Consider the following 26,720-nt stretch of genomic DNA (forward strand, 5'->3'; position numbering starts at 1 on the left):
TCATGTATGGATGTAAGAGTTGGACTATAAAAAAGCTGAATGCAGAAGAATTGATACTTTTGAACTGTGGTGTTGGAGAAGACTCTTGAAAGTCCCTTGGACTGCAAGGAGACCCAACCAGTCCATCCTAAAGGAAATCAGTCCTGAATATTCATTGAAAGGACTAATGTTGAAGCTGAAACTCCAATACTTTGGCCACCTGATGGTAAGAGCTGACTCATTGGAAAAGACCCTGATGCTGGGAAAGATTGAAGACAAGAGGAAAAGCGGACAACAGAGGATGAGATGGTTGGATGTCATCACCGACTCAACGGACATGAGTTTGAGTAAACCCCAGGAGTTAGTGATGGACAAGGAGGCCTGGCATGCTGCAGTCCATGGGGTCGCAAAGAGTTGGACACAACTGAGTGAGTGAATTGAACTAAACTGAAAGAGAACCAGGCATTCCCAATTAAAAAATTTAGCACTTCTCTATGTATGGGAAGGTGCAAGAGTCTGGGCTTACTGAAATCATTCCTTTCATATGTACCTCACCTATCTGGGGCCAGTATATTATGTTTTCCACATCCTGAGCTCCCTTGGGGTTCATTGTATGAAGTGGCTGCAGTCTGATGAGTGGTAGATCACAAGTATTTTTCTCCTTCCTGAGTGCCCTTAGGGCTCACCAGCTGACATTGGAAGGCTGTAACCACTGCTGACTGCGACATCTTTGTTTACTGATATGGCGGAAAATATTTCATTTCTCAAAAAATAGATCTGGCCTTGGGAGGGAAAAGGGCTAGAGAGAGACTAGAGTGGTGGTGGCAACATTTCATCTTGGGGACCCCATGGACTGCAGCATGCCAGGCCTCCTTGTCCATCACTAACTCCTGGGGTTTACTCAAACTCATGTCCTTTGAGTCGGTGATGACATCCAACCATCTCATCCTCTGTTTTCCGCTTCTCCTCTCGTCTTCAATCTTTCCCAGCATCAGGGTCTTTTCCAATGAGTCAGCTCTTACCATCAGGTGGCCAAAGTATTGGAGTTTCAGCTTCAACATCAGTCCTTTCAATGAACATTCAGGACTGATTCTTGAACCATCTTGAAGCTGGTTCATTATGTATCCAACATTTCTTTCTTCTTCATGGTTTCCTCCTCCCTCCTGACTGCTGTCTGCATGTCTGTACCCTCCTCCAGACCTTGCATTCCTTGAGTTTAAGAGTGCTGCTTTATTTGCTTTGGGAGCAAATTTTTACTGTCTGACACTGGGATTTGCATATTTGCATACATTCAACAAATGCTGTATTTGAACTACGACTCTTCCTTATCTCATGTGCTGTGCTGTGCTTACTCGCTCAGTTGTGTCTGACTCTTTGTGACCCCATGGACTGTAGCCCACCAGGCTCCTCTGTCCATGGGGATTCTCCAGGCAAGAATACTGGAGTGGGTTGTCATGCCCTCCTCCAGGGAATCTTCCTAACCCAGGAATTGAACCCAGGTCTCCCACATTGTGGGCAAATTCTTTACCGTCTGAGCCACAAGGGAAGTGCTAAAAGATCATAGCCCTTCTATATTCTGGTGGTAGCATTATCTAGCAATCAAATTTATTCCTGAATACCAAAGAAGTATATAAAAATACACTTTATTTTCTTTTGCTAACTCATATATGCCTTGTACTTTATTTCCATATATGAATATCTTCTATAAAATGACCTTTACAATCCTACCTTTATGTCAGCCTAAAGCATTGCTGTTGTCATTACTACCTTCTTACAAATATAATAAGCATATTGGGAGAGATTTGTTTCTCAGATTTTCTACATAGTTAAAGAAGCAAAACCACACTGGAAATTTTCTGACTCTAGAAACAAATAAAGCAGTGATATGGCATGGCGCCACCTGAAGCAGACTGGAAACTGCATGCTCTATGCCAGAGCATTCAAATTCAAACACAAGTTTAGGCTCTGGCAGCCAAATTTGGCTAAGTGACTGAGTTTGCTATTTCTCCTTTAAGTCATTAAAGAATTTTTGCTTTTTAATCCAGAAGAGTAATCGAAAATTTCAATGTGTTCATTATGGGTTGTGGGCCAAGCTCTTTTGAGTGACTGAAGCTTCCAAGTTGTATTGGGGTAAAGCAACATGACCAGAAAGCCTCCAACATTGCAATCTCCTCAAATATTTGGGGAGGAAGGCTTCTAAGAGCCCCTGGCATCCTGGTCTGTTTTCTCTTGGTCCAGTCTTAGTGGACTGTGGCAGCTTCCCCTGTACCTCAGTCCCACCAACACACACACTGAGAGAGTGAATTTGACAGTAAGGTACAAGATTATTATGACTTGAAATCAGAAGGAAAGAAAACTTGCTTTCCACATACATACCTTCTGGACGAGTCCCTGAGTGTAGTTTTATGGAGACTTTCCTTCCAAGTGAAACATGAAGGTCTTATAAATATAGCTCTTACTGCTCCCACCTGATACTTATGTTAGGATTAGCTTCAGCTCAGGCTGAGAAGTCACAAGGGACATGGTTTCTAAAGTTAGTGGTCACTCAAATCACACAGAAAATATTTAGATAATGTATTTCTGAGAGAAGGATAATTCCAACTTCTTCTTCTTCTTTTTTTTTTTTTTTTTAAATGGGAAGGTCTTTTCCACTGCAGAAATTGGGCCTGTTGGATTGATGAAGCAGAAAGAATCAGAACAACAGATTAATTCAGATTATTTTGCAGCCATGCTCTGCAGTTTTATTACTCCTTATAAAATGCAATGGAATGGGCAACATGATTTATGTTTGAATTCTGGGCCCTTCAAGGAAACTTATCTTCTTTTCTTGCATTTCTATGATAATGATAATGTGTCTTCAGTATTTTAGTGAGCTTTTGCAAAGAGAAAACTAGATTATTTGATGTAAGTCTTCTCACAATGACAAGATAATGTGATATGATAATGATATTTAAAAAACTATAGCAAACACATGGCACTTGTTTGTTTTGCCACTCATTATTTCACTTAGTTACTTAGTTCTTATAGTTACATTGTGAGGTAGAATCTAGTATTTCATGTATAAATGGGGAAATAGAGCCAAAGAGAGCTAAAATAACTACTTGAGGCCAGCCAGTAAGAATTGCTGCCAGGATTTGAACACACACAGTCTGATTCTAGAAGTTAGTGCTTTCAGTCATGATGGTTTTAAAAAAAAAATGTAGATTCTTAACTAAATGAAGAGACCAACATTTGAGTCCTGGGTTTATTGACTGTGTAACTGAGGTAAGGCCTCTTAAGCAGTCTGAGTTTTCGTTTGCTTACCTTAAAATAGAGGTGGATAATAATACTTATTTTAAGATGTTTGATAGGGGCTAAATAAGAAAACATGGAAGTTCAGTGTTTAAGGATAGAAGGCACAGAATGTACTATTATTAGTTACTGGGGGTAGAGTGGTATATGTGTCCACTCTGGCTGCCATAACAAAATGCCACAATGGACACTTGTTTTCTCACAGCTCTATAAGCTGGGATTCCAAGGTCAAGGTATCTGCAGTGTTGGCTCCTAGTGAGGCCCCTCTTCCTGGCTTTTAGGTAGCTGCCTGTCCACAGTGTCCTTACATTACCTTTTCTTCATGCATCTGAAGAGAGAGGGTGGGTAGGGAGGATTCTTTGGTGTCTCTTCCTCTTCTTCTTCTTTTTTTTTTTTTTTTTAACTTTTTATTTTATATTGGAGTATGGCCAATTAGCAAAGTTGTGGTAGTTTCATGTGGACAGCAAAGGGAACTCAGTCATACATATATGTGTATCCAGTCTCCCCAAACTCCCTTCCCATCCAGGCTGCCACATAACTTTGAGTAGAGTTCCCTGTGCCATACTTAGGTCCTTATTTTGTTATCCATGATATATATATATATAGCAGTGTGTACATGTTGGTCCCAAACTATCTAACAATCCCTTCCCCATCCTTCCTCCCCAACCCCTATAACCATAATTTTGTTCTCTATGTGAGTCTGTTTCTATTTTGTAGATAAGTTCATTTGTTTCATTTCTTTTTAGATTATGCATATAAGGGATATCATGATGTTTCTCTTTATCTGTCTAACTTACTTCACTCAGTATGACAATATCTGTGTCCAGCATGTTGCTGCAAATAGCATTATTTCATTCTTTTTCTTGGCTATTGTAAATATTGCTGTAATGATGCTTGGGGAGCTTGTATCCTTTAGAACCGTGTTTTTCTCTGGATATATTCCAGGAGTAGAGTTGCAGGGTCGTAGTGTAGCTCTATTTTTAGTTTGTTAAGAAACCTCCATACTGTTCTCCATTGTGGCTGTACCAACTTCCATGCCCACCAAGAGTATAGGAAGGTTCCCTTCTCTTCACACCTCTCCAGCATTTATTGTTTATGGATTTTTTTATGATAGCCATTCTAACTTGTGTGGTATTTCATTGTAGTTTTGCATTTCTCTAATAATTAGTGATGTTGAAACTCTTTTCATGTGGCTCTTGGTCATTAGTATGTCTTTGGAGAAATGTCTATTTAGGTCTTCTGCCCAGTTTTTGATTGGGTTGTTTGTTTTGATGATATAAAGCCTTATGAGCTATTTGTAAATTTTGGAGACTAATGCATTGTGGGTCACATCATTTGCCAATATTTTCTCCCAATCCTTTGGTGGTCTTTTTATTTTGCTTATTGTTTTCTTGTTGTGGAAAAGCTTTTGAGTTTAAGAGGTCCCATTTGTTTATTTTTGTTTTTATTTCCATTATTCTTGGAGATAGATTGAAAAAGATATTGCTGTGATTTATGTTAGAGAGTGTTCTGCCTATGTTTTCCTCTAGGAGTTTAATAGTGTCTAGACTCTGATACTGGGAGGGATTGGGGACAGGAGGAAAAGGGGACGACAGAGGATGAGATGGCTGGATGGCATCACGGACTCAATGGACATGAGTTTGAGTGAACTCCGGGAGTTGGTGATGGACAGAGAGGCCTGGCGTGCTGCGATTCATGGGGTCACAAAGAGTCGGACACGACTGAGTGACTGAACTGAACTGAACTGAAGTCTCACATTTAGGTCTTTTATCCATTTTGAACTTATTATTATTTTTTTTTAATGTGGCTTAAAAGAATGACCTAGTTTCATTTTCTTACATGTAGCTGTCCAGTTTTCCCAGCACCATTTATTAAAGAGACTGTCTTTCCATGATTCTTTAGTTTTGCCTCCTTTGTCATGGATTAATTGACCACAGGTGCATGGGTTTATTTCTGGACTTTCTATCCTATTCCACGATACCTTACTGCTTTGATGGCTATAGCTTTTATAGTCTGAAGTCAGGGAGCTTGATTCTTCCAGCTCCATTTTTCTTTCTCAAAATTGCTTGGCTATTAGAGGTCTTTTATATCTCCATGCAAATTTTAAGATTTTTGTTTTAGTTCTGTGAAAAATGCAATTGGTAATTAGATAAGAATTGCATTGAATCTTGTAGATTGCCTTGGGTATGACAGTCATTTTGATGATATTGATTCTTCCAATCCACAAACATGGTATATCTTTCATTCGCTTGTGCCTTCTTCAGTTTCTTTCATCAACGTCTTATAGTTTTCAGAGTACAGTTTTTTTTTTTTTTTTTTTTACTCATTAGATAGGTGTATTCCTAGGTATATTATTCTTTTTGGTGCAGTGGTAAATGGGATTGTTTCTTGAATTTTTCTTTCTGAAATTTCATTGTTAGTGTATAGAAATGCAAAAGATTTCTGTGTATGAATTTTGTAATCTGCAATTTTACCAGATTCCTGGATGAGCTTTAGTAGTTTCCTGGTAGCATTTTTAGGATTTTCTATGTATAGTATTACGTCGTCTGCATACAGTGACAGTTTAACTTCTTGTTTTCCAACTTGTATTCCTTTGTTTCTTTCTCTTCTCTGATTGTTGTAGCCAGGACTTCCAAAACTATGTTGAATAAAGGTGGTGAGAGTAGACATCCTTATCTTGCCCCTGGTCTTAGAGGAAATGCTTTCAGCTTTTCACAATTGAGTATGATGTTAGCTGCAGGTTTGTTGTATATGGACTTTACTATGTTGAGGTATGTTACTTGTATGACAACTTTCTGGAGAGCTTTTATCATAAATAGCTGTTGAATTTTATCAAAAACTTTCCCCACGTCTATTGAGATGATCATATGGTTTTTATTCTTCAATTTGTTGATGTGGTATTTGCTGATATTGAAAAATCCTTGTATCTCAGGGATAAATTCTACTTGGTCGTGGTGCATGATCCTTTTAATGGATTGTGGATTCAGAATTCTAATATTTGTTAAGGATTTTTGCATCTATGTTCACCAGTGATATGCATGTGTGCTTAGTTGCTCAGTTGTGTCTGACTCTTTGCAACCCCATGGACTGTAGCTCGCCATGCTCCTCTGTTCTTGGGGATCCTCTAGGCAAGAATACTGGAGTGGGTTGCCATGCCCTCCTTCAAGAGATATCCCCAACCCAGGGATCAAACCCAGGTCTCCTACATTGTAGGCAGATTCTTTACAGTGATATTGGCCTGTAATTTTCTTTTTTGTGATATCTTTGTCTGGTTTTGGTATCAGGGTGATGGTGACCTCACAGAATGAGTTTGGGAATTGTTCTGCCTTTGCAGTTGTTCTGGAACATTTTCAGAAGTGAAAGGCTCTGGCTGCGAGCTGTGAATGACACCAGGATTCATGGCCTCTGGAGGAGAGGATTTTGATCCACAGGCAGTAATAAGGCTTGATCACTCGGAACTTTTGTGTAGCAAAGTTTTATTAAGGTATAAAAGAGATAGAGAAAACTTCTGACATAGACATCAGAAGGGGACAGAAAGAGTGCCCCCTTGTGAGCTCTTCTATTCAGTTTAGTCACTCAGTCATGTCCGACTCTTTGTGACCCTATGAATCGCAGCACGCCAGGCCTTCCTGTCCATCACCAACTCCCGGAGTTCACTCAAACTCACGTCCATCATGTCAGTGATGGCATTCAGCCATCTCATCCTCTGTCGTCCCCTTTTCCTCCTGCCCCCAACCTCTCCCAGCATCAGAGTCTTTTCCAATGAGTCAGCTCTTCACATGAGCTCTTAGCAAAGCGTTATATACTTGTTAGCTTTAAGTGTTAGTTGCTCAGTCGTGTCTGACTCTTTGCGACCCCATGGACTGCAGCCCACCAGGTTCCTATGTCCATGAGATGTTTCCAGGCAAGGATACTGGAGTGGGTTGCCATTTCTTTCTCCAGGGGATCTTCCCAACCCAGGGATCGAACCCAGATCTCCTGCACTGCAGGCAGATCCGTTAGCAAGCTGCTAATCAGATAAAAGAAATGTCTCAAGACTGAGAGAGTTGCACATGGTTAAGTTGTTTCTTTGAGACTTTTCTTGTTTCCTGAGGTAAGACTGTACTGCAGTAAACTTCCCTTTTAGGAATGCTTTTGCTGCATTCCATAGGTTTTGAATCAGTGTGCTTTCACCTTCATTTGTCTCTAGGTATTTTTTGATTTATTCAGTGATCCATTGGTTGTTTAGTAGAATATTGTTGAGCCCTGATTGTTTGTGTTTTTTATATTTTTTTCCTATAGTTTATTTCTAATCTCATAGTGTTGTGATCAGAAAAGATGCTTGATATGATTGCAGTTTTCTTAAATTTTAAGGCTTGCTGTGTGGTCTAGCATGTGGTCAGTCCTTCCATGTGCACTTGAAAAGAATGTGTAATCTGCTGCTTTTGGGTGGAATGCTCTATAAATAACAATTAGGTCTATCTGGTCTAATTTGTCATTTAAAACCTGTGTTTTCTTATTGATTTTCTGTTTGGATGATCTGCCCATTGATGAAAATTGGGTGTTGACTTCCCTCACTATTATTGTATTACTGTTAATTTCTCCCTTTATGGCTGTTCTTATTTGCTTTATATATTGAGATGCTTCTATGATGTGTGCATGTATACTTACAATTGTTAAGTCTTCTTAGATTGATCCCTTGATCATTATGTAGTGTCCCTTTTTGTCTCTTGTAACAGTAAAGTCTATTTTCTCTGCTATGAATAAGTGCTGCACTCAATATGCCAGCAAGTTTGGAAAACTCAGCAGTGGCCACAGGACTGGAAAAGGTCAATTTTCCTTCCAATCCCAAAGAAAGGCAATGCTAAGGAATGTTCCAACTACCATGCAATTGTACTCTTCTCATACACTAGCAAAGTAATGCTCAAAATTCTCCAAGCTAGGTTTCAACAGTATGTGAACTGAGAACTTCCAGATGTTGAAGCTGGATTTAGAAAAGGCAGAAGAACCAGAGATCAAATTCCCAATATCCTTTGGACCATAGACAAAGCAAGAGAGTCCAGAAAAACATCTGCTTCTGCTTTATTCATTACACCAAAGACTTTGACTGTGTGGATCACAACAAACTGTAGAAAATTCTTCAAGAGATGGGAATACAGACCACTTTACCTGCCTCCTGAGAAATTTGTATGCCAGTCAAGAAGCAATAATTAAAATGGAACATGGAACAACAGATTGGTTCCAAATTGAGAAAGGAGGTATTTTGAGGCTGTATATTATCATCCTGCTTACTTAACTTGTATGAAGAGTGCATCATGCGAAATGCTGGGCTGGATGAAGCAGACCCTGGAATCAAAATTGGTGGGAAAAATATCAATAACTTCAGATATGCAGATGACACCAATCTTATGGTAGAAAGCAAGAGGAACTAAAGAGCCTCTTGGTGAAAATGAAAGAGAAGCATGAAAAAAGCTGGCTGAAAACTCAACATTCAAAAACAAATATCATGGCATCTGGTCCCATCACTTTATGGCAAATAGGGAAACAATGGAAACAGTGAAAGACTTGATTTTCTTGGGCTCCAAAATCACTGCAGATGGTGACTGCAGCCATGAAATTGAAAGATGCTTGCTCCTTTGAAGAAAAGCTATGACAAACCTAGACAGTGTATTAAAAAGCAAAGCCATTACCTCCAACAAAGATCCACCTAGTCAAAGCTATGGTTTTTCCAGTAGTCATGTATGGATGTGAGAGTTGGACCATAAAGAAAGCTGAGTGCCAAAAAATTGATGCTTTTGAGCTGTGGCACTGCAGAAGACTCTTGAGAGTCCCTTGGACTGCAAGAAGATCAAACCAGTCAAATGTAAAGGAAATCAGCCCTGAATATTCATTGGAAAAACTCGTGCTGAAGCTGAAGCTCCAATACTTTGGCCACTTGATGAGAAGAGCTGACTCATTGGAAAAGACCTTGATCCTGGGAAAGATTGAAGACAAGTAGAGAAGGGGACAACAGAGGATGAGATGGTTGGGTGGCATCATCAAGTTGATGGACATGAGTTTGTGCATGTTCTGGGAGGTGCTGAAGGACAAGGAAGCCTGGTGTGCTGCAGTCCGTGGAGTCACAAAGAGTCGGACATGACAGAATGAGCTGTGCTGAACTGAATGTGTAGAATTATTTTTCCTTAGAATTGCTATTCTCTTTTCTGCCTAGAGGAGTCCTTTAGCATTTGTTGTAAAATTGGTCTGGTGATGCTGAGTTCTCTTAGCTTTTAGTTGTGTGTAAAGCTTTTTATGTCTCCATCAAATCTGAATGAGATTCTCACTGGGTAGAGTTTTCTTGGTTATGTAGTCTTCCCTTTCACACCTTTACATATATCATGACACTTCTTTCAGCTTGCATCGCTTCTGCTGAGAAATTAGCTGATGGTCTTATGGGAGTTTCCTTATAAGTTATTTTTTGTTTTTCCCTTGTTACTTTTAATATTTTTTCTTTGTCTTAGTTTTTGTCAATTTGATTAGTATGTGTCTCAATATGTTTCTCCTTGTGTTTATCCTGTGTGGGATTCTCTGTGCTTGCTGGACTTGGTTGACTGCTTCCTTTTCCATATTAGGGAAGTTTTCAACTATCATGACTTCAAATATTTTCTCATGTCCTCTCTCTCTCTTCTCCTTCTGGGACCCCTATAATGTGAATGTTGGTGAATTTAATGTTGTCCCAGAGGTCTCTGAAGCTATCTTCATTTCTTTTCATTCTTTTTTCTTTATTCTGTTCTTCAGTGTGATTTCCACCATTCTTTCTTCCAGGTCACTTATCTGCTCATTTGTCTGTTATTCTGCTATTGATTCCTTCTAGTATATTTTTCATTTCAGTTATTGTATTGTTCATCTCTCTTTGTTCTTTAGTTCTTTTGGGTCTTTGTTAACTTTTTCTTGCATCTTCTCAGTCTTTGCCTCCATTCTTTTTCTGAGATCCTGGATCATGTTCACTATAATTATTCTGAATTTTTTTTTTTGTTTGTTTGTTTGTTTTTTTTGAAGTTTGCCTATCTCCACTTCATTTAGTTGTTTTTCTGGGGATTTTATCTTGTTCCTTCATCTAGGACACAATCCTCTGCATTTTCATTTTGTCTAACTTTCTGTGATTGTTGCTTTAATTTCGCAGGCTCTAGGATTGTAGCTCTTCTTGCTTATGTTCTTTCTCTCTTCATTTTCTTATAAGGGCAATAGTCCTTCTGGGTTATGACCTCATTTAACCTTAATTACCTCATTAAGAGTCATATCTCCAGATACAATTACATTCAAACTTAGGATTTAGACTTAAGATTTTGGGGGTCTAAATTCAGTGTACAATAAGTGGGAGACTGGGAAGAGAGAACTCAAAAGATGGAAGGGAAATGTTAAGTATTTTATGTTTAGATTAGATTTCTTAGACATCAACTGTGGAGAGCAAAGAAGTTATAATCTTTGTGTAATAAGTTAGTAACTGTACAACTTTTTTTACACTGTGTGTTATTTGCCTTCTCTTTGGTATGATAGAAAAAGTCTTTATACTATTTATTTTTGGGCTTTTAGGTGAGCCTGAATTTAAATACATTGGGAATATGCATGGCAATGAAGCTGTTGGACGGGAGCTGCTCATTTTTCTGGCCCAGTACCTGTGCAATGAGTACCAAAAAGGGAATGAGACAATTGTCCAGCTGATCCACAACACCCGAATCCACATCATGCCTTCCCTGAACCCTGATGGCTTTGAAAAGGCAGCATCTCAGGTGGGTGTGGGTCAGATCACAGCAGAGCATGAATTTTTTTTTTTTAAGGTTTGTACATATACACTTATAGTCAAGGAATATATGCTCACATGAAGCTTACAGAGAGTGCAAGGCTGAGTATAAGTGATATGATGTTCTGTTTCTGGGTAAGAAAAAAGTTCAGAAGGTAAGGAATGATGGGTGAGGGTTTCTTCCACAGAAATTCCAAATGAGAAATTTTAAAAGTCAATATTTAATTTTTTGGTTATTGTTGTTAAATGAATCATATTTATTCATTCATGTTTGTCACTAGGTAACTTTCTTTCTAAAAATCCAGAAGGTTGACAGCTATCTACTCCCATGTATTGAAGAGGGAGGCCATTGCTGTTTCTAAATGAGATAATATCATATTGCCATCTACTGAAATCAAGAAATAAGGATTTTTGGCTAGATAATGTTTTATGGATGCTTAATCCTATTCTTATCTATTGATATACATGATCCATAAAGTAAAAAACAAACAAATAAACAGAACAAAGCCTTCCTAACACAAATAAAAACTAATTTAGTAAATTTTAACTGTTAGAGAAACTGGGTAGTAATTATGTTTTCATAATTATGTGTGCTCCCTTTTTGTTGGACAGGAGTGCAGGACATTTTATTTATTGTTTTCTACAGTTTGAAATAATTTTCATGTTTAATGGGAACATATTAAAGTATATATTTAGTATGTTAATCTATAGCTAAGAATTTGTTTTGTACATTAAAAATAAAAGATCCAATTACCATCTGACCTTGTAAAAAACCCAGTGAATTTCTGTAAGTACAATGTTGATATAATTTCTAAAGTTATGAAGAGAAAAATTCTAGTATATTCTAGTACATAGAGAATTAAATTACTGACTATTTTAAAGTGATATTTAGGACTGTCAGGATGGACAAAAAACTGTCATTGCTATTTTTTTGTCTTATAGATTTCAATTTCTCACAGTCTAAGCTATCTGAACTTACATGACTTTAAGAATATGTGCATTATCTCTGTATTAGAGATTTAGTATTAATAGTAAAACAAAAATGGAATATAACTGAATATTCTAGAATTTTATTAAGTTCCTGGATTATATCATTAGTGAAATGAAGTTTTTAGAATTAAGCAGAAAATTTTCAATTTACAAAGTTGAAACAAAAGTTACAGAGCTCACACTTTTTCATTAAGAGTATAAGAGAGAGGTAATATGTAAATAATTCATGTTAAACTCATTTTACGTGCCCAATCTTCTTTAGTAATTTATTCTTTCAAATATTTGTAAGTAGATTGCTGTGGTTTTCAGAGACAGTATTTTACTTAAACAAAGTAAAGAGTAGTGTGCTGTGAGACATGCCATCTACATTAAAAGCTAACATATATGCAGTTTGATGTTGAATATCTTGTATATGTAATTAACATTTAAAATATTGTTCATTGAAAATGTTTTGAAAATATCCATAAAAAATGCTTTAAACCTGATACTTTCATGTGTGTATCAGTTAGATAATAAAATGCCACTGTAGGAGGATATTGTTGAAATGAATAGTCTTATAAATTATTTTAAAAGCCATTAATGAAGACTTTAAATAAATGATAACATTAACAATAAATAACTGATGATTTTCCTCTGTTTTTTTTTTCTAGCTTGGTGAGCTGAAGGACTGGTTCGTGGGTCGAAGCAATGCCCAGGGAATAGATCTGAACCGGAACTTTCCTGACCTGGACAGAATAGTTTATATTAATGAGAAAGAAGGTGGTCCAAATAATCATCTGTTGAAAAATCTGAAGAAAATTGTGGATCAAAACACAAAGGTAGAGAACATGTATGGTTTTCTTGGGTTCTGTTCCTCCAGCCTAAGGAAATACATCTATTATCTTCATAACAATGAAGGATGCAGAAGTGTCATGAATGCTTGTATGGGACACTTCCCTGTGGCTGTGAAAGTCAAGGCAGGAGCCTGGGGCCTGGAAGCTAGTCCTGCCACTAAAATTGGTCATGAATTTATGACATTGAATGTAACAGTAAGGGAAGGAGGGAGGAACCCAGTTGTCTAGAAAGTATTTTTGGCCTATTTAGGGGCTCTTTATCAGCACATTGGCGCGCGGGAGCAGTGGGGCCAAGCTGCAGGCCTGGACCATGGTCACCACCGATGCTGAGGTGGTTCTGGCGAAGGGGGAGACCACGGAGGACTGCGGCCTGGGAGCCGAGCTGCCAAGCGAAGCTCAGTCAGTAAAGAATCTGCCTGCAGTGTAGGAGACCCGGGTTCAAACCCTGGGTTGGGAAGATCCCCTGAAGAAGGAAATGGCAACCCGCTCCAGTATCCTTGCCGGGAAAATCTCATGGACTGCAGGCTGCAGTCCATGGGGTCGCAAAGAGTCAGGCACGACTGAGTGACTAACACTAACAGCACATTTGATTTGCTTCTCCTATAGCATTTTACACTGTTGACTTTTTCTTCTTTTCCAGAACTTTCTCCTGCTTTGCACAACTCTATTTTCTTCTACCTCTTCTAGTACCTTTTAAGTCACTTCTGAGTTTCTTTCCCTGCTTCTTCTGCCTTGGCTTAAACACTGGCCTTTAGGGTCCCATCTGCTACCCTTATTTCTCTCCCTGAGTTTCTATCCTCTTCTGTACCTTCAGTGTGTTGTTGATTATACAGATTCTACCAGATCTCTTTACTTACTCACTCAGTCGCTTTATGTGGTGACATCTAGGGCCTCAAACTTAGCATGGCCAGAAATAAATTTTTTTCTGAGAAAACACTATTCTCTCATTTACTCAATCATTAAGACCTTGAATTTTCTGTCTGTCACCACTCCCTACACATGTTACCAGATCTTGGTGACACTCTCAGCCTCTCTCTTCTCTGAAAACTCAGGCCCTATGGTCTTCTGCTCTGATGAGGAAAGTAGCCCCCATCCTTGTTTTGGGTTCAGCCTCTCCCAACTCCTTTCAGTCTTCTCAAATTCCTCTGGAGTGATTTTCATACAGAAATAAATGCTCTATTGGTTAAAAACTCTAAACTTGTCAGGTCTCCATTGCTCCAAAGAATAAAGTAAAAACTTAAAATGTGAGGCCACTGTGATGATTTAGTGTGAAGATTCTGGAGGCAGCCACCTTGATTCAAATGTTGGTTCTGTCCTTGCTGTATGAGTTTTGCAAAGTTATTTAACCACTGTGTGCTTCTTTGTCTTCATTTGAAATATGGAGATGATTGTAGTATCTATTGCATAGAGTGGTTGAGAGGATTGAGTGAGTTAGTACATATGAAGGGCTTGAGTCCAGGATCTAGAATTCTTACTACTGTGTCAGCATTGTTTCTCAGTGCTTTATTATGGACCACAGGGTCAAATGGACACCCACCCACCCACTAAACATTGAGTTTGAAGCTTATACTGTTTGAATGCTGTTTTTAGTTCCATGGAGAGGAGGTGAGCCCCTTATGGAGGAATGGTGAGGACTACTGGTCCCTCTGCCTCTTGTGTCTTTCCTGGCAATTCCACTCTTACTTATCAACTTCTTCTAGTACCTTTATAAATGAGAGATTGGAAAGGACAGTCATTTTATTATAGCTCCAGGACCATTCAAATTTCCCTTGGCCCCTAGCAGCTGCCAGCTCAGCCACTCCTTAATCTGGCTTTGATATGCCATGTACTCCTTAAGTGTACCATCTTCTAATAACTTTATATCTTCATATGTGTGCTTATTCCAGCTGTTCACAGTGCTTTTCACTTTCCTTCCATATCAGCTCCTCTGTGAAGCCTTTCTCTGCTCCTCCAGACATTCTGTTAAGCCTGCCTTTATGTTCTTTATATATACTTCCAGCCTGGTGCTTATAGTTATATAGAACTTTATATATGTCATATATATGTCATATGACATATGTCATATGTCATACTATTTGTTTATATAGCTGTTTTTCTTTTTGATTTTAGATTTCAGTCCCTTGATTAAAAGAATTAGAATTCCTATTTGAATCTAACATATAGTAGGCTTGAAGCCTATTATGAATGAGTTCAATCCAGCCTGGCAAGCATATCACAACATCTGAAAACCAGCTGCTGGAGCTCCAGACATGCACTCAGCACATGGCTGGGACACTTGTTAGAAGATCCAGGAGAAAGGGAGTCTCAGATTATTTGTATAAAATTCTTTTTTTTTTTTTGTATAAAATTCTTAAAATTTTACTGTCTATATTTAGAATTCATCCTAGAAACCTGGGCTGAGTCTATAAATGGGGATCAGTCTGTAAAAGGGCTGCCTGGGGCCAAGGATTTTGGCAGAATGTGATAAATGGGTGATGTAAACACTCTTGCCTCTGAGTCACAGGTCTTCATTTTTTTCTGCTCCTAAACCACTTTTCCTGGGAGAAGGGAGGGCTAGAAAAGAAAAGGGCAGGGGTAATCAGAAGGGAAAAGAGGATAGTCCTGTGTGACATGGATAAGACAGAAGTGAAAAATTGTTCTGAAAGCTTAGTGTGTCTATCTTCCCAAATTTTCCTCATTGCACATGCTGTCTGTTACAACTAAGAAATGAGAGCAACTTCTTCTGTGAGAGCATTAAAATCACAACCAGCTGTTGAACGACCATCAATAGGAGGACACTGGAACCCACCACAAAAGGATACTCCACATCTAAAGACAAAGAAGAGACCACAGAGAAATGATAGAAGGGGTGCAATCATGATAAAATCAAATTCCATACCTGCTGGTGGATGACCTGAAAACTGGAGAACAATAATACCAAAGAAGTTCTCTCACTGTTGTAAAGATTCTGAACCCCACATCAGGCTTCTCTGCCTGGGGATCCAACAAAGGGACTAGGAATTCCCAAGGAACTTGACCTTGAGGGCCAGTAGGATTTGACTATAGGACTTCCACAGGACTGGGGGAAACAGAAACTCCAGTTTTGGAGGGCACAAATAAAAATCCTGTGCACACCAAGACCCAGAGGAAAGGAACAGTGACTCCACAGAAGACTGAACCAAAATGAAGGGTTTCCTGTTGAGGTGTGGGTCAGCAGGGGCTCACCACAGGGACTGGGACACTGGCAGCAGTAGTCTGGGACAATCTTCCTTGATGAAAGCCCTCATGGAGGTCACTATTAACTCTACCATAGAGCCCAAAGACCCCAGGGCTGGGTTGCTCAGGCCAAAAAACTATCAGGGAGGGAGTGTAACCACACCCATAAACAGATAATTGGATTAAAGCTTTACTGAGCAATGCCCTGCCCACCAGAGCAAGACCCAGTTTTTCCCACTACCAGTCCCTCCCATCAGGAACCATACACAAGCCTCTTAGCCTCTTCCATCAGAGGGCATACAGAAGAAGCAAGAAGAACCACAGTCTCATAGCAGCTAAAACAAAAACCACATTACAGAAAGCTAATCATGATAGAAAAGGCAGAGGAACCAGAGATCAAATTGCCAACATCCGCTGGATCATGGAAACAGCAAGAGAGTTCCAGAAAAACATCTATTTCTACTTTATTGACTATGCCAAAGCCTTTGACTATGTGGATCACAATAAACTGTGGAAAATTCTGAAAGAGATGGGAATACCAGACCACCTGACCTGCCTCTTGAGAAACCTATATGCAGGTCAGGAAGCAACAGTTAGAACTGGACATGGAACAACAGACTGGTTCCAAATAGGAAAAGGAGTACGTCAAGGCTGTATTTAACTTATATACAGAGTACATCATGAGAAACGCTGGACTGGAAGAAGCACAAGCTGGAATAAAGATTGCTGGGAGAAACATCAATCACCTCAGATATGCAGATGACACAACACTTATGGCAGAAAGTGAAGAGGAACTTAGAAGCCTCTTGATGAAAGTGAAAGAGGAGAGTGAAAAAGTTGGCTTAAAGCTCAACATTCAGAAAACGAAGATCATGACATCTGGTCCCATCACTTCATGGGAAATAGATGGGGAAACAGTGGAAACAGTGTCAGACTTTATTTTTGGGGGCTCCAAAATCACTGCAGATGGTTACTGCAGCCATGAAATTAAAAGACGCTTACTCCTTGGAAGAAAAGTTATGACCAACCTAGATAGCTTATTGAAAAGCAGAGACATTACTTTGCCAACAAAGGTCCGTCTAGTCAAGGCTATGGTTTTTCCAGTGGTCATGTATGGAGGTGAGAGTTGGACTATGAAGAAAGCTAAGCGCTGAAGAATTGATGCTTTTGAACTGTGGTGTTGGAGAAGACTCTTGAGAGTCCCTTGGACTGCAAGGAGATCCAACCAGTCCATTCTGAAGGAGATCAGCCCTGGGATTTCTTTGGAAGGAATGATGCTAAAGCTGAAACTCCAATACTTAGGCCACCTCTTGCGAAGAGTTGACTCATTGGAAAAGACTCTAATGCTGGGACGGATTGGGGGCAGGAGGAAAAGGGGATGACAGAGGATGAGATGGCTGGATGGCATCACTGACTTGATAGATGTGAGCGTGAGTGAACTCCGGGAGTTGGTGATGGACAGGGAGGCCTGGTGTGCTGCAATTCACAGGGTCGCAAAGAGTTGGACATGACTGAGTGACTGAACTGAACTGAACTGAATCATGATGAAAAAGCAGAAAGTTATGTCCCAGATGAAGGGACAAGATAAAACCCCAGAAAGATAACTAACTGTAGTGGGGACAGGCAACCTTCCAGAGAAACAATTCAGAGTAATGAATAATGAAGATGGTCTAGGATCTTGGGAAAACAATGGAGAAGATGTGAAGGAATCAATAGCAGAATAACTGAGGCAGAAAGATAAATGACCTCGAGGACAGAATGGTGGAAATCACTGCCACAGAACAGAATATAGAAAAAAGAATGAAAAGAAATGAAGACAGCCTGAGAGACCTATGGGACAATATTAAATGCAGCAACATTTGCATTACAGAAGTCCCAAAAGGAGAAGAGAGAGAGAAAGGTCCTGAGAATATATTTGAAGACATAATAACTGAAAACTTCCCTACCATAGGGAAGGAACTAGTTAACCAAGTCCAGAAAACACAGAGAGTCCCAGGCAGAATAAACCCATGGAGGAACACATTAAAGCACATAGTGATCAAATTGACAAAAATTAAAGACAAAGATAACATATTGAAAGCAACAAGGGAAAAACAACAAATAACATAAAGGAACTCACATCAGGCTGATTTCTCAACAGAAACTCTACAAGCCAGAGGGAATGGCATGATACATTTAAAGTGATGAAAGGGAAGAACCTACAACCAAGAATACTCTACCCAGCAAAACTCTCCTTCAGAGTTGATAGAGAAATCAAAAGCTTTCCAGACAAGCAAAGGTTAAGAGAATGAGGCACCACCAGACCAGCTTGAAAACAAATGCTAAAGGAACTTCTCTGGGCAGGAAACACAAGAGAAGGAAAAGACCTACAGAAAATAAACCCCAAACAATTAATAAAATGGTAACAGTATCATGTATATTAATAATTACTTTAAATGTAAATGGGTTAAATGCACCAGCCAAAAAACATAGATTGACTAGGTGGATGAAAACATGTGCATGTATGCACTTCCACTTACCACATCACTCTACTTGACCCCAAAATTGTATGTAATTATTTTACATTGTTAAGTTAATCATGTTACTATTATGGCTTGCAATTGCAATTATCTTTTACTTTTTGTCTACTGCTTATGAAAACTGATAAACATCTTATACTATTGTATAGAAAAAAAGAAACTAAGCAACGAGAAAAAGAATTCTTGTTACCAATCATAGAACAATCATGAAATAAACTTATGTTGACAGGATATTAGATTAACAGTTTTAGTGAAAATGCTGTCATTTTCAGCCAGCACTGCCATCCTTTTCTCCAATGGAACCTATATAATATTTCTGTAAGCTTTATATTAGATATTTTCATATATCTAGTTTAAGAAATACTTTAAAAAGATGCATGTTCATGAAACTTAAAAAAAATTAGAGCTTTTATTTTAAAAAGTCTCAATGCCAATACCTTTCCTGGTAATTATAAAGGTAATAAGAGAAACATATAAAAATTAAGTTTTGAACTCTTTTCAGGAACAGAAGCAAGATTTGTTTATATTTTACTAAATCTTCAGTAAATCGGCTTAAATCATGGATGATATTGCCCATGTCTGCCTTATCTCCTTTTTCCATCTTTGCCAATTAGGCTTAGACAGTGTTTTGATATGGCCCAGTACAAGATACATAGTAGGCATTTCATTAATGTTATTACACATCACCCCTTTCTCGCTTCACTCTTAGCCTTTTAATGCTTTGTAGGTATGTCCAGTTCAGTTCAGTCTTTCAGTTATGTCCAACTCTTTGCAATGCCATGGCATGAAGCACGCCAGGTCTCCCTGTACATCACCAACTCCCGGAGTTTACTCAAACTCATGTCCAATGAGTCAGTGATGCCATCCAACCATTTCATCCTCTGTCGTCCCCTTTTCCTCCTGCCGTCAATCTTTCCCAACATCAGGGTCTTTTCAAATAAGTCAGATCTTCGCATCAGCTGGCCAAAGTATTGGAGTTTCAGCTTCAGCATCAGTCCTTCCAATGAACATGCATGACTGATTTCCTTTAGGATGGACTGGTTGGGTCTCCTTGCAGTCCAAGGACTCTCAGGAGTCTTCTCCAGCACCACAGTTCAAAAGCATCAGTTCTTTGGTGCTCAGCTTTCTTTACAGTCCAACTCTCACATCCATACATGACCACTGGAAAAACCATAGCCTTCACTAGACAGATCTTTGTTGGCAAAGTCATGTCTCTGCTTTTGAATATGCTATCTAGGTTGGTCATAACTTTCATTACAAGGAGTAAACGTCTTTTAATTTCATGGTTTCTGCCACCATCTGCAGTGATTTTGGAGCCCCCCAAAATGAAGTCTCTCGCTGTTTCCACTGTTTCCCCATCTATTTGCCATGAAGTGATGGGACTGCATGCCATGATCTTCGTTTTCTGAATGTTGAGCTTTAAGCCAACTTTTTCACTCTCCTCTTTCACTTTCGTCAAGAGGCTCTTTAGTTCTTCACTTTCTGCCATAAGGATGGTGTCATCTTCATATCTGAGGTTATTGATATTTCTCCCATCAATCTTGATTCCAGCTTGTGCTTCTTCCAGCCCAGCATTTCTCATGATGTATATAAGTTAAATAAGCTGGCTGATGATATATAGCTTTGAGGTACTCCTTTCCCAATATGGAACCAGTCTGTTGTTCCATGTCCAGTTCTAACTGTTCCTTCCTGACCTGCATGCAGATTTCTCAGGAGGCAGGTCAGGTGGTCTGGTATTCCCATTTCTTTCAGAATTTTCCACAGTTTATTGTGATCCACACAGTCAAAGGCTTTGGAATAGTCAATAAAGCAGAAGTAAATGTTTTTCTGGAACTCTCTTGCTTTTTTGATGACCCAGCAGATGTTGGCAGTTTGATCTCTGATTCCTCTGCCTTTTCTAAAACCAGCTTGAACATCTGGAAGTTCATGGTTTGGTTCACATACTGTTGAAACCTGGCTTGGAAAATTTTGAGCATTACTTTACTAGCATGTGAGATGAGTGCAATTGTGTGGTAGTTTAAGCATTCTTTGGCATTGGCTTTCTTAAGGACTGGACTGAAAGCTGACCTTTTCCAGTCCTGTGGCCACTGCTGAGTTTTCCCAATTTGCTGGCATATTGAGTGCAGCACTTTCACAGCATCATCTTTTAGGATTTGAAATAGCTCAAATGTAGGTATGTAGGTTCTGTGTTTATATATATCTATAGATATAGATAGGTATAGATACAGATACATACCTATAGATATAATTAATTTATAACTATTTAATTTGAAGCATATAACATATTGATTTGATATTTGTATATATTGTGAGATGATTGTATAATAAGTCTAGTTAGCATTTATCACCATACAGAGTTACACTTTTTTTTTTTCTTGTTTGTGATGAGAACTTTTAAGATGTTTTCTCTTAGCAACTTTCAAGTGTACAATACAGTATTATTAACTATATTCTCCATGCTATAAATTACATATCTAGGATTTATTTTATAATCCAAAGTTTGTAATTTGCTTCTGGCAACTATCAATCTCTTCTCTGTATCATTACAAAGTGAAAGTTGCTTAGTCGTGTCTCACTCTTTGCGACCCCATGGACTATACAGCCCATGGAATTCGCCAGGCCAGAATACTGGAGCGGGTATACTTTCCTTTCCCCAGGGGATTGTTCCAACCCAGGGATCGAATCCAGATCTCCTGCATTGCAGGCGGATTCTTTGCCAACTGAGCTATGAGGGAAGATGCTGTATCATTAGAGTGGTTTTAAAACTATAGAGTTGTAGGAATGAAGGATTAAAAAGGCAGATTCTTTATTTACAGTAGATAAGATATGGAAGCAACAGATACTAGATAAAGAAGCACACACACACACACACATATACACATAATGGAAAACTACTCAACCATAAAAAAGAGTAAAATGTTGCCATTTACAACAACATGGATGGATATGGATGGTATTAAGTGGACTAAATCAGACAGAGATAGATAAATACTGTATGATATCACCTATTTGTGAAATCTAAAATATAAAACAGACTAGTGACTATAACAAAAAAGAAGCAGACTCACAGATATAGAGAACTAGTGGTTACCAGTGGGGAGGGGGAAGGGGAAGAGATAGATAGGGGTAGGGGATTACGAGGGTCAAACTACCATGAATAAAATAAATAAGCCGCAAGGATATATTGTACAGCACAGGGAATATAGCCAGTATTTTATAATAACTATAAATGGAATATAACCTTTAAAAATTGAAAATCACTATGCTGTATACCTGAAACTCATGTAATATTGTACATCAACTATATGTCAATTAAAAAATTCAGATTCCTGTGAATGTTGAATCAGGAAGTCTGGGGTGTATATGCAATGGGGTTGAGTGATGGAAAGGAACATACATTTTTACCAAGTCCTCCAGATGCTCTCTTTGCTCTTCTGAACCTCTCTGAGCACAGGGTTCCTTCTGTTCCCTGGAGTTCTTCCTGCTGAATCATTTCTCATCTGCCCTCGAGGTCTTCAGTCTGGTTATGTCCACCATTGTCTGGGCTCAGTATATGGGCCTTGGCTTGGATTGCATCCAAACAATGATTACATCAAATAATTATATTAAATACTTGCCTTTAGTGGCTAGAGTTGTGAAGAATATAGAATAAACATGGCTTTGATATATTTTAAGAGCCAAGCTATATAAATATAGAGCATAACATTTGAACTGTAGTTATAGTCTCTCAATGAAAGTTTAAAAAATAGGTTATATTTGGCTCTAGATTCTGTTAAGGACTGGCTTAACCAGCCCCATTTAGGGGTGCTCCAAAGCCACCTCTATGGATTAGTTAAATATGTGATTACAGTACTGAGGATAGTTCAGCATTTAGTCAGCCTAAAAGACTCTATTAATAGTCAAAGAGAAATTAACTTTAACTGATCAAATTGTGGAGTTTGTTTTTGAACATTTAGTAACATGAACAGTGTATGCAATATATGTAAGAAATAGTCTCTGCATAGGAACTAACAGTAGGCAAAAATCCAGTAGTCACATACTATTTTGTGTACTCAGGACTGTATTATTTTTTCTTTTTCTCTTTTTAAAAAGCAGGTTTATTAACATATGATTTACATAACATAGAACTCACCCATGTGAAGTATATAATCCAGTGGTTTTTAGATATTCTGTCCCTAAGAACAATGTGAACCATATTTCCAGTGGTGGGGGGGGGGGGTGGGTGGTGGTGGTGGGAATCAAATAAAAAAGGTAATTGGGAGTTTGAGAGTCTTCCTAGTTGCTATTAAAAACACATCACATAAAAGTGTCAAGCTTTTGGCTCAGATTAATTCTTTGGTGTAGATTTCTTTCCTCCTTTGTTTTGCTTCCAAGGTAAGAGGGGCTGTGAATCTTTCAAAAGACCACATGAATTCCTAAATTGCTGTTGTCTTAAATTTATATTTAAAAAATAAAAAGAAAAAAATAAAATTTGAGGTGATCATCCCAAAGTACATTATTTGGTGGTGAAATCTGAAAAAGACCCAATTTAATTTTTTTTATAGGAAAAATGTTTAAGTGGTTGAAGGGAATTGGAGAAATAGTATACAAAACTTGGAAAGAAAATCTACCACCTTTCTTGAGTTGAACCACCATAAAGAAGAACCTTGTTTGGCTCAGCTATTTTCTTTTCTCCTTGTCTTATCATTATTATTAACAAGTTCAGATGGAGATGTACCCAAATTTGTAAATGATTTGTATGCTGTTTTTCAAGTTACAAAGAAAGAAAACTGGCAGCCTTTAAATAGAACTTTTAAGGAAATAGAAATATTTTTTATTATAAGTCTGAGAAAGATAGAGATGAGGAATGCTTCTCTTTTCTTTTTTCTATGAAAACAATCACAGAGTGCTTGGAATATGACAAGATTTCAGTTGTCATTGTTCTTACCTTTTATATGTCTTTTCTGTCAAGTGACCCCACCAACGACTGCCACATTTAGAATCCTTTTAACCTCTAATCTTTAATACAGCTTGCTCCTGAGACGAAGGCTGTCATTCATTGGATTATGGATATTCCTTTTGTGCTCTCTGCCAATCTTCATGGAGGAGACCTTGTGGCCAATTATCCATATGATGAGACACGGAGTGGTAGGTGTTCTTCCTGTTTCTCTAACTGATTCAAGGTTTACAATTACTTTACAAGGGTTTATTGAATGATTTCTGTAATATTCTTTTAAGGAACTGGTTGTTCAGTGATTTTGCCTATAGAAATACATCTGTTGAACTGGAATATCCCCTGTTTCATATGGCATTGGTATATATCTGGCAACAAAAGACTGTAATTTAAAAAAAAAAAAAATTAAATGAAGAGAAACATAATTACTTAGGTAAGAGAAAGGGGAAAAACTAAAGTTGTGAACTTGGGTAACTCTTGGATTCTGATAAATGGAGGAATAATGAATCTATGTAGCTTTATGTACAAGACAGCTTAAAACTGAAGGCAAACTTTTAGAACTCCATCAGGGGCCCATGAATATCTCTGCATGTGTCTTATTATGCATTCACACTTCTACATTTGGAACTGTTTCTTGGTGGTGTCAGGGAGAAGAAGTGATGCTTTGATTTTCTTTAACTAGTTTTAGCTAATCTTCAGACACAGCAAACTTTAGCCAGATAGATATTCTCAGCTTAATTTTTGTTGTTCCAAGAAATTACCTGCTTTGAATCAATTTTCAGGAGACTTTGAAGAGTTAGGTCTTTGTAATACAGGGTATTGTTGTTGTTCAGACTCTAAGTCATGTCTGATTCTTTGTGACCCTGTGGACTGCAGCATGCCAGGCTTCCCTGTCCTTCACTGTCTCCCAGAGTTTGCTCAAATTCATATCCATTGAGTTGATGATACTATCCAGCCATCTCATCCTCTATCATCCCCTATTCCTCCTGCCCTCAGTCTTTCTTAGCATCAGAGTCTATTCTAGTGAGTCAGCTCTTCACATCAGGTTGCCAAAGTATTGGAGCTTCAGCTTCAGCATCAGTGTTTCCAATGAATGTTTAGTGTTGATTTCCTTTAGGATTGACTGGGTTGACCTTCTTGCTGTCCAAGGAATGCTCAAGAGTCTTCTCCAGCACCACAATTTGAAAGCACCAATGCAGGAAACTTTTGAAATTTAGACTTTATGGTTTGTCAATAGCTTGGAAATTTAAAGGACTGGCATATTTGATAATACAGAATAAGAATACTGTGTACCAAAATATATATTATTTATTTCAGTAGTAGGAGGTTTTTAAAAACTGTAAATTCAGATACTGAAGAATATGTGTGACAGTGGTTTACAGTGCCTATTGGATTTGTACAGGCACAATTTATAAATTAAAAATTTTAACAATGGAAATCTCCTGTCTTCCCAAGTCCAATTTACTATGTGCTTATCTTTTTTCTTATGAAGCTTTCAATTCATTAGAAGAATGTACATTTTACTCAATTTCTACTTTGCAGTATCAGCAGTGGACTGTATAAAACCTGAAAGAAAACTAAGTGTAATTGTTGAGTACTTAAGCCTTCACTCCTTTCCCATAGTGATGTAACTAAAAATGCATCAGCAGGAGATCAACACTAAATCAATCTGCAGAAAACATGCAGTACTAGTTGGTTTGTGTCAGTTTCTTTAGTGTTGTGGCTTTGTTTTCCAGGTAGTGCTCACGAATACAGCTCCTGCCCAGATGATGACATCTTCCAAAGCTTAGCTCGGGCATACTCATCCTTCAACCCCCCAATGTCGGACCCAGATCGGCCCCCATGTCGCAAGAATGATGATGACAGCAGCTTTGTAGAAGGAACGACCAATGGTGCTGCATGGTACAGCGTGCCTGGAGGTGAGTTTCCCTTTCACTCTTCATGTGAGTAGTGACTTTTAAAAAATAATTACCATTTATATTTAGCTTTTGAACTGTGGTGTGGGAGAAGACTCTTGAGAGTCTCTTGGATTGCAAGGAGATCCAACCAGTCAACCCTAAAGGAAATCAGTCTTGAATACTTATTAGAAGGACTGATGCTGAAGCTGAAACTCCAATACTTTGGCCACGCGATGAGAAGAACCGACTCATTGGAAAAGACCCTGATGCTGGGGAAGATTAAAGCCAGGAGGAGAAAGGGACAAGACAGGATGAGATGGTTGGATGGCATTACTGACTCAATGGACATGAGTTTGAGATGTAGAAGAGATGTAGGAAAGGAACTGAAGCTATCCACTGGGAAAATACAAATTAAACACTGTTAATTACCCTAGTTTTCAAATTCTGGCCTTAGGGAACAAGATACCATCATGATTATATGTTAGTCATGCTTTGACATATGTAAATGTGTATTTTAGAGGGCTGGCTTTGGCCTTTAGCATATCTTGGTTCACATACCTTTTGTTTTTATTTAATAAGTTCCACTTCATATGGGATGTTTATTTTGTATTCATTACTGCAGTAAGTTCTATTATCAGTTCAGAAAGCTCTACACATTTTATTGAGCCTGGACATGGAAAAACCCACCTCAGCACAGCTGGAGGAAGCAGTTCTAGACATCAAGGCAGCTCTTATGGCTTTCTGTTCGAGTATGAACTTTGAAGAGCTCTCATTCTTCTGGCTACCTGGATCACTCACAGTTGTGTAGTATCACCTCTAACAAGGATAAAGAGTGAAATGTAAAGATACCATTTTTTTTCCTCTGCCTAAGAAAAATTTTCTGTGGCCCACCTAAAAGAAAAGTGAAAAGAGAATTAGGACAGTAGCAGTACTGGCTAATTATAGGACTTGTTTCATTTAATATGCCTTTTTTTTCTTTTTTGGTTGAATTATGCCCTGATAAATATATCCTTTCAGATATTCTTCTTTCTTATATATGTTTATCTTGTTTTATTTAAAATTGAGGTAGTTGATGTACAATATTATGTAAGTTACAGGTATACAACATAGTGATTCAGAATTTTTAAAGGTTGAACTCAATTTCTTTGTGCTCAGTTGCTCAGTCATATATGACTATGTGTGACACTATGGACTGTAGACCACCAGGCTCCTCTATCCATATGATTTTTTCGCAGGGATATTGGAGTGGGTCGCCATATAAAATATTGGCTATCTTCCCTATGCTATATAATATATCCTTGTAGCTTATTTATTTTATATGTA

The 26,720-nt window shown here is 38.3% G+C and overlaps 1 protein-coding gene across 1 annotated transcript in view; it reads left to right on the forward strand.

The window, feature by feature from the left end:
* Positions 1-26,720, forward strand: part of CPE (carboxypeptidase E) — a 154,686-nt gene that overhangs the window by 91,421 nt on the left and 36,545 nt on the right. The window contains exons 2-5 of the mRNA XM_055550261.1: positions 10,822-11,018; positions 12,670-12,837; positions 23,576-23,693; positions 25,236-25,418. Coding sequence (XP_055406236.1) covers positions 10,822-11,018; positions 12,670-12,837; positions 23,576-23,693; positions 25,236-25,418 — 666 coding nt within the window. The remainder of the gene's footprint in view (positions 1-10,821; positions 11,019-12,669; positions 12,838-23,575; positions 23,694-25,235; positions 25,419-26,720) is intronic.

The sequence above is a fragment of the Bubalus kerabau genome, chromosome 16 (assembly GCF_029407905.1).
Source record: "Bubalus kerabau isolate K-KA32 ecotype Philippines breed swamp buffalo chromosome 16, PCC_UOA_SB_1v2, whole genome shotgun sequence".
Taxonomy (NCBI): domain Eukaryota; kingdom Metazoa; phylum Chordata; class Mammalia; order Artiodactyla; family Bovidae; genus Bubalus; species Bubalus kerabau.